Raw genomic sequence first — 12,485 nt, 5'->3', positions numbered from 1 at the left:
TATTATTTTTATACAGCATTTTGGAGTCACTTAAAATTGACTATAGAGCAAGTATTTTTAGATGTTAGGTATTTTTAAAGTGTAGGGGGAAAAATTATAAAATTTATTTTTATTTATTTTCCAGCCTTATTGAGGCTGAAATTTATTTTTAAATTTAAAATTAAAAAACAGATCTTGACCTTCTATCTTGTGCATTAGTAGAAATGAGTAGGAGTTCATATAACTTCTGACACTTGAAAGCCAAAACCACAATAATTTTCAACTCATATTACATTTCACCACAGTTTTGAAGGTATTTCATCCCCCCACCCCAGTTTATTGTGCCACAGTAACATCCAAAAGTCGTATTATTTAACCTAATTCCTTGAAGACTAATTAAAAGGGGTTCATGTGAAGTATATGGCATCCTAAAACCAAATTTTTGGGAAAAGTTACGTTACCCATCATATATCTCTTCTACTGCCCCCCAAGCGGACACATGTCCTCATTGGCGTGCCCCTTCCTGGCATTTGCTTTGGCGTCAGTTTTGCTGGGATCACAGAGCGGGGCTGGTTGTAGAGATTTGGGCTGCGTGAGTTAAAACCACCACCTATGGATAAACATAGGTCTGTGCTCTCCTGCCAACTCTTCTCCTTTCATAAACACTGAATTTACTCATTCATTTTAGGGGGGGAAATAAGCGACACAGTAACCGGCACTGTCCTGTACAGAATGTTCCATACAGGGCCAAGCAGAGGAGGACTGCTCATGTAATGACTCTGTGGTCACTTTAAATGCAGTGTGTGTGCTGAAATATTTTTTGGCACATTCCTTTTACATGAGTGCATGAAATCAGATCCTTATTGCTATGTTGGCTAATATTTACTGTTAAATAATGTCTTGCCTCTCATATATCTGAAAGTATTTCAAATGACATGTACACAGCTTTAGCCTAAAATCAGCTCCAGCATGGATACAAGGCAGAAGACAGCTGTAGACAGAAAGTGTATTATAGGGTAGAATTTCTAAGCAAATCACATCACTGGGAAAAGAATATTGGGAGCCCTTCTTTTTGTATGTAAAGATCACTAACTACATTTTGGTACACCGTAGGCACATCACTGTTGAATCAAAGCATTTTGTAAAAGAAATCTGGTATGTGCTTCTGTATTGCTTTATTCATAAACCCTGAATACAGTGCTTTTAAGTCTTGGTGTCAGGGGATTAACAGACTTGGCTGTGGTCACACAGCTAATCCGTACCAGGTAAACTAATGTAGCACTCATAGCATGACAGTGATGGCTGGATCATGGCAATGGAAAGTTAAAGTCAGCTTTTCATATACTGGGGACCATTTCACCTTGACATTTATAATCCCAACATCCCCATGGAAATTCTCCCTCTATGTGATAGATACGGCACCACTACCATCAGGAAGGGCAGTAGGTTGGAAATACCCCCCATTAGATGTCTGTTAGAACCAAAGTTGACCATTAGAAACAAATTTCAGAAAAATAACTGCTATCCTTCACTATTTATTTTCACTCAACCTTTGCATTGATGAAACACGATGCCTGTAATTCTGTTTTGCCCTTACAATGTTACGCTGAGATGATCTGTACACTTGTCCACCTTTCTCCTGGTTGTAAACCCCTGGAGGTTAGGGCATGACTGGCGTAGGACAATATCAGCAATGTTTTCCAAGGAAAAGCGTCTTCAAATGAATCTGCCTTTTCCTGAGATGTACAAGCTCCCTTTTCTAGCAAAAGTGTTAGGCCAGTCCCCTTGCTGGCATTTGTCAGCAATTCCAGTTTGGGTGACGATCTGGGCTGAATAAACCCAGCTCTGTGGATGTGATGGATGGGTCAGCCTGCTTGTCCCAGCCAAGAGCCACAAGGCGACATTCACTTCCCCCCAAGGTGACAGAGGACGTTGTTAGTGTTGTTTTTGTTTATTTCTTACAATTTAGAGCCAGGATTTTCAATGTGTCAAATGCCGAGTCTCAGCATGGTTCTCTTGGCAGGTTTCTATGTGTTACCAGAAGTGTATTTAGTTTGCCTCAATATCCCCATATAAACAATAAAACAAACAAGCAAATAAAACCTAATCTGGATTAAAATATGTCACTTTTAGGGGATGGGTTTTTTGTTTTGTGGGTTTTTTACTCTTTTTCTTTCAACATGTAACTGGGCTCTCTTTCTTACAAACCCAGGAAGATATGAGAATGGTTTTGTTCCTGTAAGATGGTTGGATGGTTTTCCCTTTGATTAATCCATTTATTATCTTTCTTTTCTCCAGTAAGATTAGTTTTTTTCCTTCTTAGTCAAACGCATATAGTGAGAGCTTGCAATGTTTGTTGGGCAGATGAATAAATGAAGTGAATTAAGATGCGAGCTTTTTCACTGGCAGCCCAACATTTCTCTTTCTTAGTAGTAGAAGGGAGATGATAGGGGGCAGGGGTGTCTGCTAGTCCTCCCCAAGGACTAATAATGCATATTAGCTTATACTTCCCTTTACATAGTACAATTCACACAACACCATGAAAAACAGAAAGGCAAATAATTCTAACAGGTTTATCAAGAACACAGAGACTCAAATTCCATCTGCCACACCTTACAAAAAAGAGATCAAGTTCCAGACTTTCTAGCTATTTCTATTTCATTATATCACAGTAAAGTCATTCTTTTCATGTCTGTTGCCTTCAGATGTGTTTTTAAGTGTATGTAGAGGTAGGCATAGAAATATGGCAGATGTTGCTATGTAAACTGGAATAGAATCGTGATCCATAGATATTGTCCTAAGCAATCCTACAAAGTGAAACTGTGATTTACTCCTAAGCAATAGAATTCACTTTTTTTTTTTTTTTTTTTTTTTTTAGAATGTAGACCTAAGGCTCCCACTTTCTCCTCTCCCTCTGCATTTCTGACTTTCACGTTGGGTCCTACATTAGAACATAGCACCTCCTAAGTAAGGTTCCTGTTCAGAACACGCTCTCTGGAAATAACAAGTTTTCTCTAGAGCTCTGGAGCTTTTCTGGAATCATTCATGGTTGGAAGCTATGGCGGTTGCTGGGGACTTCCCCCACCCACAGCATCTGACCCACATTTCCAGGTTCTTATCAGCTTGTGTCTGTAGAGAAAAGGGCACCTAGATAAGTGGAACAGCAGGCAGTGCTTTGTGGGTAATAAGCCAGAGTGATCTCTATGCTGACATAGGTAAACAGACTTGCTGAGGATCTTTTGATCCCAGGCTTACATCTCAAGGCTGCATTTTAACATGGAATGACCAGCAGGTTTCCTTCCATTCTTTTCCACCTCCCCCTACCATCACCAGCAGCCTGCTGACTCCCTGCTTGCCCTATCGCCCTCTTCAGGAATACACTGGCAACTCAACATCTTCAGTTCCGTTTGGCTTTTGTTATTCCTTATTCACCATGAGGAACAAGCTTTCACCATTTACTCCAACCAGTGCTCATTATGCTAAACCTTCATCCTTCTGGGAGCGATATGACCTTAAGAAACCACTTATACTGTACATACAGGATTGCCTCTAACTCAGCTTATTCAGTTAAATGCGTTATTTTAACAAAGGACTAAAAAGCACTTAGATGTGACCTCTGCCCGGAAATGCCTATATTCTAGTTGTTTATTCTATAAATGTAGCACTTCAGACAAATGAACCCTTCAGCACTCTGTATGTACCATAGAAAGCTCATTCCAAGCCCACTGATGAGACCAGATTGGACAGCATTAAACAGGACATAATGTAGAATTTATAAGCTGCTGGGAAAACAAAATAAAGGCATTTGCTTTCCTCAGTCCTTTTCACAATGACTTTCATAATTTTTGCTAATCCAATTTTTAAAATCCGTTACAAAGTCGCTCTTAAACCATTTCCAGAGACTCTCTGGTTTGTCATTCTGGAAATGAAATTGCTTTATAAACCTGAACAGATGGCCTTAATTTTGGTGGAGTGGTATGAAAGGAATGTCACATTAGAAACTGCAAGCAATTCAGTTTGAAGTTTTTGTCGTTCATACATGTGTTTCAAAATACTATATTTTACATTTTCTCTTTTAAGTAAATTCCCATCCCCATGCCATTAAGAGACTTCAGAAGTAAAATTTTAAAGTGCAAATCAATCCCAGCATTTCTAAAAATGTGATGTCCCAGCTTAAATGAAGTGCTCACTTATTGAAAAGCCAATAGACTAATTCCACAAAGTCAAAAGCGTCTTCTAAGAGTCCAAAGATAAGAGTATTTCCAACTTTGTTAAGCTGTTCAAACATAACTGGCGCTCCCTCTGCTCCAAAGGGCCTTTTCATCCAGTTACAGCGCTAACTTGAGCAGCTGCTGCCAGAGGAGCCTCTCCTGACCCTTCACCTACTTATTTCAGTCACTAAAACAGGGCTGAAATCTGTCAAGGACGCTGAAGGGAGGGGGAAGGTTTGTTCTGTTCCGTTTAATTCAACATTTACTGAGTGCCTGCTGTGTGCAAGACTCTAAGCTACAAACTCTGAGGAATGTTGGCATTATTAGGTCCTGTTCTTTGTCTTTTGTGTATTTATCATCTATAATTGGGGGGGGGGGGGCGCGGGGGGCGGTGTTCCTAAACGGGTAAGCAGAGAAAGGAGTAAACACAGTATCATTTAAAAAAAATCAGGTGGATAAAAAAAACCATGTTAAGTACAAAGCAAAATTAAGAAAAACCCAGGTTTGTAAAGATTCCATTTGCAATCCCATGCAAAGCAATTCAGTGCTCACCCTTAACACTTGCTCCAGTCTGACAAGACATAATTAGAAATCAACAAGGGTTTTACTGTCTCTGATTTATATCTCTTATCTGCTATTTTATCTCTTTCTGAGAGATTTTAAGAAAAAATTATTATACTGTACTTATACTGTATGTACATATGAAAAATATGAATTTACTTATTACCACTGAACTGTACACTTAAAAATGGTTAAGATGGTGAATTTTGTGTTATGTGTATTTTATCACAGTAAGGAAATTCTAAAAAAAAAAAAATCAGCATCAAGGTATTTTCTGGGAGAAAAAGGAGAAACAAAGAAAATGCTCCAGAGCAATGAGAATATCTATACATATCAAAGCCGAAGTGACGGTTACAACTGGCTGACTGAACGACCAGTCGCTATGACACCACCAGGGGGCAGATGTCCAATGCAGGAGCTGCCCCCTGGTGGTCAGCACGCTCCCTCAGCCAACCTCCCCTGGCCAGTCAACCTCCTGCAGTCCCTCCACCTGGACTGGGCGAGACGGCCCTGATTGGCCTCGATTGCCAGCCAGGATGAGGGACCCCACCCGTGCACGAATTTGTGCATCAGGCCTCTATTTTTAAATAATAAAGTAAAAAACAAAGCAGTGACCTTGCCTTCGAACTTTCTTGTTGCAGATTCGTACATCAGTGACAACACTGTTATTTCCCAAAAGGCCCTTCAGCTGGATAAGACATATCCTGATTGCAGCCATGCTTATTGCACTTAACAATCTTTTGGTCATCCTTGTGCCAAATATAAAATACATCTTTGGATTCATAGGTAAGTTTCAGAAAGGCTTTTTTTTCCCATCTACTTTTTTAAAAAAATTTTGTTGTTCAATTACAGTTTACATTCACTATTAATTCGTATTAGTTTCAGGTGTACCGTATACTGATTAGATAACCATATACTTTATGAAGTGTTCCCCCGGAAATTTCCAGCACCCGTCTGAAATCATACCTAGTTATCACAATATTTTTCACTTTATTCCCTAGGCTGTACTTTACATCCCGGTGACTATTTTGTAACTACCGACTTGTACTTCTTAATCCCTCCACCTTTTCATGTAGTCAACTCAAGCTGATAGCCCCTTAAATGGCAGACGGGGAGCCTCTGCTGGGAGGCCGAGAATCCCCATCTGTCTGAGGCTCCCAGGCTTCCAAATAGTCCCATGGGGCTCCAGCTATCACCCTCCCTTTCTCCCAGATGACACTGGAAGTTACTCACACAATCCGAAAATGTTAGTGCCAAAAGCTACCTTACAGGTCATCTAGTCCAGCTGCCTTTTCTGACAGACGAGGAAACTGAGCCCCACAGAAGTCAAGTCCTATACCTTGGAGTAGACCCTGGGTTTGCACTTAGGTCTTAACTCTGCAGCAAAAAATAAGGGAGACAGATTTTACCCTCAGGATGCTCTCTCGGGTCTGTGATTAGCTGAGAATTAAGGATATCTTTGGAGGAGGAGGAGATTGATTTTGTAAAGCATATTATTTCCCTTTACTGTGTGGCCTGCTAATATATTTAATATTTTTATTCTGCTGATTTGGGGGTTTACTACAACTTTAAATACAATACTGTATAAAACTTCTAAAACTTAGGTAAAAGCAACTTGAAAAGTTAGAAGTAAATAGGAAGGGTGTGTGATGAGTTCAGCCTCCTTAGTAGATGCTTATTGTATTACTAGAGGCCCAGTGCACAAATTTGTGCACTGGTGGGGTCCAGTTGGCCCGCCGCAATGGGGGCCGATTGGGGGTGGGGCCAGCCAGGGTGAGGGGCCTCAGTTGTTCCTGTCCTCCTGGTCATTCTGCCATTCGGTCGCGGGGCTTTTATTATATAGGATTAATTTCCTGTAAATTTGTAACATTTGGTCGTTTTATTATTGATTATAGGTTATGTGTACTTAGTATGCAGCTATGATGTTAGGTGTAGTTTAATTTTCCTTATAAACATATCTCCTTTGAATAAGCAACACAGAGGATCTTAGTGGATTTAGTGCTAAGATTAGGGCAGCTTCAGATCTGGTGTCTTTGCTTTGCTGAGTCAGATCTGCTATGTAAGACGTTGACCTGTCTGGTGTTTCTCTCCTCAGGGGCTTCTTCTGCCACTATGCTGATCTTCATTCTCCCAGCAGCTTTTTATCTTAAACTTGTCAAGAAAGAACCTCTTCGGTCACCCCAAAAGGTTGGGGTAAGTAAGACTTGCAATTTTCCCCATTATAAGTTGTTCTTTGACTACTCAGAATAAACCAGAAAATACACATGGTTCAAAAAAAATATGAATTGCTGAACAGGAATAAACAATTAAAGGTGAATTGGAATTCTCTGGTGGAGAGAAAGAAGGCTGGAGTTCTGGCTCAGATGATTCCGGGATTTCTTCTCTTCAAATACCTAATATCTTGGGCTGAGTTCTTCCTACCTGTCAGAGGCTAATGGAGCTCTCCCACAGGCACACATGCATCCCATCTCCCCCACTCAGCGTTTGTGGCACTATTTTATGGGAAATTACGCAGGAAGGACAGTGTTCATAAACACTTTGGCCATATCCGTTAGGTATAAGGCCCAAAGAAAAGAGGTTGCTTTTGTTTTCCCCTCCGCAGGAGCTTGCTGTCCTCTGGTGTGGACGGACATCCAGAGCAGAAGCACTCCTTTCCCGGTTAGCCACTTAGGATATGAAACATAGTTTTATGAAACCAGAGAGTATGTACTTCTCTTCTGTAATATAACTACAGAAAAATACACTAGAAATAATTGTTTTCCCAATAATTACATATTATCCATGACTGCTTAATAAAGTCTTATATTAAGACTTGAAAAGAAGCCTCTAACTGAATTACACTGAATTTTGCCTGGGAGTCATTCACCTCTTGGGGTTTTTCGGGACAATTTGGTATCAAAAGCTCCTCCAGTCATCTCACCTCCAAGTTTCTACTCTGTGTAGTCTTCCTTGGGCTTTATAACAGTGTGACCTTAGCAAGTTACTTGATCTTTTTGTGACCTATTTTCAGTTTATCAGGTGTAAAAATGAGTAAAATTATATTCTAGATTCTTTCAAGTTAAAAAGAAATTAGCAGCTGCTTCCTAGTATGTAGAATTGGGAGATTGACCTGTGTGGTACTAAATAAGGCTGTTTCTGGTGTTACTATTCTAAAGCATTGTATTACACACATACACACACACACACACACACACACACACACACACACACACACACACTCTTCGTTTTTTCCCCCAAGGAATATGCAACATATATTAGGATTTTATTTTTGTTTGCTTTATAAATTTTTATCACACCTACTACTCTCTTATGACCTGCTTTTTTTCACCTAAAAGACTGTGAGCTCTCCCCTGGTCATTAAATTGTCTTTTGTTGCTTGGCTTTTTAATGATTCCAGGGTATTCCATCATTTTGATGTACCAAATCAATGAACCATTACCGTATTTTGAACATTTGGGTTACAATCTCTCTAATGTATTCACCCTCTTTCCTGAACTAGGCTTCTAAATTGACTGAATTGCTAGGCATGGATAGCTGAGCTATAAGAATAATACAATTCAATAGGCAAATCAGATTGCCGACTTAGGTGAACAATTTACTGTTTACTGACTTAGCACAAGCTTTGCTAAGTAAGGATGGTTTCTGTGTTCCTCACAAGTTCTCTCTGACTTACAGGCTTTAATTTTCCTCGTGGTTGGCATCATCTTCATGAGTGGAAGCATGGCGCTCATTATCACGGACTGGATTTACAATCCCCCGAATTCCAAGCATCACTAACCCAAAGAAAAATACTTTCTTTTTCCACTGGAAGTGGTTACAAATTAAGCTCCAAAGGACATGTGAGCTATTTTACCCCGATGATTGGAATGTTATTCATAGGAAGTAACAAGAAGATTCCAAAGATATTCACCAGTAACATCACCAGGCACCTTCAGAAGAGAAAATCATCATTTTTGTCAAGAGTAGCTGTTTATGTGTTTAAAATCTGTGGTGCACATTTCTATGCAGGTTTTGCCAGAGGAGTATAAGATGATGTATTTTTGCTGTTGTACAAACAGAATAAGGGTAGCTGAGTGTAATGGTCATCAGAGAGTCCCCTCCCCCTTTCCATAGTACCAAATACTTGTATTCTCAGAATATCAAATGAAATGCCCTGGTGGCAAAGCTATCACCACTTAATGCCTTCCCCTAATCTTGCACTAAACACTTTGGATCTATTTAATAACAGAGGCAAAAGGCATGTCTTACAAACTTGTCCCTGTAAGATATATGAATGATCAGACACCAGGCTAGAAGATCTTATTGTCAACAGTAAAAGAATATTTTGCCCATCCTATTTGTGACATTGAATTAATGACTTCTTCATTTAGACTTTTTTTTTAAACATTAAGAGAGGGGTCTTATTTAAATTATAGAGCAACAACAAAAATAATGCTTATAGCTAAACTGCCTGTTCTGGAAGCATTTGCTTTTTCATATTAGTCTTAGTCCTCTTATCATACTTTTATTATTGAACAATGCTCTCCCTCTCGTCTTCCATTCTCATTCAGAATTTTTAGAAGACCACAATTCATGTGGAGGTACACTACCCAGTATTGTTTGATACATTTTTATTTGATAAACATTCAGTGCAGGAAACTGTGATTGCTATATGTTTGTGTATATAATCTTATTCTGTAGTCACCAGAATTTTAATGTCTGGTACATCTGATTTTTATTTTTTACATGTGTAGTTTGTCTCTCATTACAGTCAAAACATTTATATTATTTGGGGTGAGGGCAGGGAATTAAGTTGATGGGCTCAAAAATCCTTTTGTATGTATCTGTCTATTGGGGATATTTTAAATTTGAAACCTAAGTTATACATAGCTCAGTAATGTTCTTTTTCAATGTTTACAGTAATATCATAATCACCTACAAGAAAATAAGTTCTTATTTGCAAATAATTATTAATAATACTGTTCATTTAATTTAGCATAACTACAATAGCGTTTAGTTCATTATATCTTAGACAGGTGTTTGCTGACATTTATTTGCCATTTACTACAATGTTGAGTAGTTCTCCATAAAAATAAATGCTAACACTACAAGGAGAAGCAAACTATTATTTTTGCTCACTTCTACAACATACATGAAATGGATTTAAAAAATAGTACTTACCGCCTGGAATTTCTGGAGTTTGCTACTTTTTTTTCAAATCAGTAGCAAGAACATTTGTTCTATATTTTATATTTTAGTAAAGCCAAGTATGAAATACAAGTATCATATAAGTATGATAATATTAAATCATATTCTAATAGTTTTTCTGGAATGTGCTATAAGAAAATATATTTGTTTTATATATTATTTTCTAGAGGCACAATACTGTAAAATGGTGCACTTTTTTATGGAAATTGAACATTACTAGAAACTATCATAACTTTTAAGTTACTATTATTGGAAAAAATTTTCCAAACAGCATCTTTAAGATGTATTTTCATTCATCTAAAGAGATAGCAGGTGGAAAAGTTGCTTTCTGAGTGTTAAAAAAAGTTTAATCTGAATGTTTTTAAATGTAAATATCAATAATTAACAAAAAAGTGGAAAACTGTAAAATCTGTATATATTTTGAATGTTTTACATTTGAAATGACTAACTTAAAAATGTCAACATATGTAATTATATAAATACTCAAGAGCAATACTACAATGCCCCATAATGAAGCACCATTTCTTTCTCATGGCCATTTCGGGATGAATTCAGACTGCAGGGCAGACATACATATGGTTAATTTAACCCCATTTGTAAACAGATAAAAATTTTATTTTCTTATTTCATTTATAAGATGGTTCAATGCATTGGGAGGCTTTTTTATTACAGAAAGTGTATATTGGTATATAATAAATGAACTTTTCAAAATGACTATGATGTGATTTTTTTCCATTGCTAAAGACTCTGAATTATACAAGAAAAGAATTTTAAATCTAAATATTGTCTTTCTTTGTTCTATTATCATTGTTAATATTGACATAGAACTAACATCTGTAGCTGTCAAAAATAGTTGCCATCTTATTTAGGCAAAATACACAGCTAATCCTAAATCATCTTTATTTTATATCATCACATACATACCTCTTAGAATAAATGTGGAAGAAGTTAATCCCTTTATGGTTAATTAGGGAGAATTCATTTGAGATGGGAAAAAAAGAGGGACTAGCAGAAACATGAGAATAGTAAGATAAAGACATGGAAGATTTTGGAGAGGAAAGCAACATGCGCGTGTTGAGGATTGGGCAGAAATGGACTCTTAGTGGGAATGGCAGGTCATATGGTAAAGTGTTGGCTTAATTTTCTAAAAAACTTCCAAATAGCTCTTCAAAGTGGTTCTACCATTTTCATTTTCCCCAGTAAGTATACAAGCTCCTGTTGTGCCACATCCCTGACATTCGCTGTTGTATTTTATACTTGATAGCCTTTCTAGTAAGTGTGAAATATAGGGCGTCCCCAAAACATTTTTGGTATTTTAACAGCTGATAGTTGAATTGATGTTTCTTTATTTTCAGCCAGATTAAGCTTTGAACAAAGGAAATTCATCCTAAAATGCTACTGGAAGTTTGAAAGCACAGTTGAAGTACAAACACTGCCTTTATAATTATAACAAATGCTGATAACTCACTCAATTTTCACTCCTTTTCAGGTTTAACTGGTTGAAATAATGGGGGAAGCTAGACTAAGCTTTGAACAAAGAAAATTTATCCACTAGACTTTTTTATGGGGATACATAAAAGATAAAGTTTATGGTATAAAACTGGCAACAGTTGATTAATTGAGGGTCACAAATACTGAAGGAAAAGATTCTTGATGTTTGCAATTCCATTGCTTCATGTTATTTGCAGTGCTTGGACCAGAGCGGTCACCAGTTGAAAGCAGACATTAACAAAAAAAAAATATTCATATTCATTACTGTAGATTCTTTTAAATTTTGAAAATGAACTATATGTTAATAAACACTGACTTTAGTCATTCAAAGTGTGTATACATTTTTGGGGGGACACCTATAGTATCTTGTGATTTTCATTTGCATTTCCCTGATGACTAGTGTTGGCAACTTCCACGTGTTTCATGCCCACTCATGCTTCCTTTTCTAAAGTGCCTTTTCGAATATTTTGTTTATTTTTAAAATTAGGTGGCTTGTCTTTTGATTGTTGATTTGCCAAGGTTCTTTTTATATTCTGGATATATGTTCTTTGTCAGACTGCACATATATTTCCTCAGTATATAGCATGCTACTCATTTTCCTAATGTGTCTTAATTACATCTTTCTGGGGCTAGGTGTTTACAGCTTAGAGCTCTACAATTCCTGCCTAACCAGGATACGATTAATTGGAATGGTATTGTTGTAATTAATGTTGAAATTTTCAAATTTGGAGTGTAAGAGTCTTCTTTTTTCTGTTGGTTTTTCTTTTTTGCTTTATTAGTATATGGCAATATAACTCTTGTCTTATGCAGATATTTCCTTAAAAGTAACTTTTTCTAAATCACTTTGAATCTTAGTTGAGATCCAGTACTACATAGACAGGCCAAGGATAGCAAAAAAAACCTTACTGGCTGCTTGTAATCAACTTTATTAGCTTTCTCAGCCTTTGTTGGAGATACATATAAATGAAACAGGAGAAATTGTTCCGTTTGATTTTTATTTACCAGATTGGAAGTTCTGCCATTTTCTCTTGACTCAGCATTCTGCCTCCTGTGCAG

General features: G+C 37.4%; 1 protein-coding gene across 3 annotated transcripts in view; it reads left to right on the top strand.

Annotated features, from left to right (window-relative positions):
• SLC38A4 (solute carrier family 38 member 4) overlaps nt 1–10,652 on the top strand; it is a 67,363-nt gene extending 56,711 nt beyond the window's left edge. For all 3 annotated transcript variants that reach the window (XM_059682657.1, XM_059682658.1, XM_059682656.1), the window contains 3 exons: nt 5,393–5,537; nt 6,847–6,944; nt 8,427–10,652. In XM_059682657.1, the coding sequence (XP_059538640.1) occupies nt 5,393–5,537; nt 6,847–6,944; nt 8,427–8,528 (345 nt within the window). In that variant the 3' untranslated portion in view covers nt 8,529–10,652. The remainder of the gene's footprint in view (nt 1–5,392; nt 5,538–6,846; nt 6,945–8,426) is intronic.
• Nucleotides 10,653–12,485: the final 1,833 nt, after the last annotated feature.

The sequence above is a fragment of the Myotis daubentonii genome, chromosome 2, assembly GCF_963259705.1.
Source record: "Myotis daubentonii chromosome 2, mMyoDau2.1, whole genome shotgun sequence".
Taxonomy (NCBI): domain Eukaryota; kingdom Metazoa; phylum Chordata; class Mammalia; order Chiroptera; family Vespertilionidae; genus Myotis; species Myotis daubentonii.
Note: the sequence above shows the minus strand (reverse complement) of the source record. Positions and strands in the feature narration are given on the sequence as shown.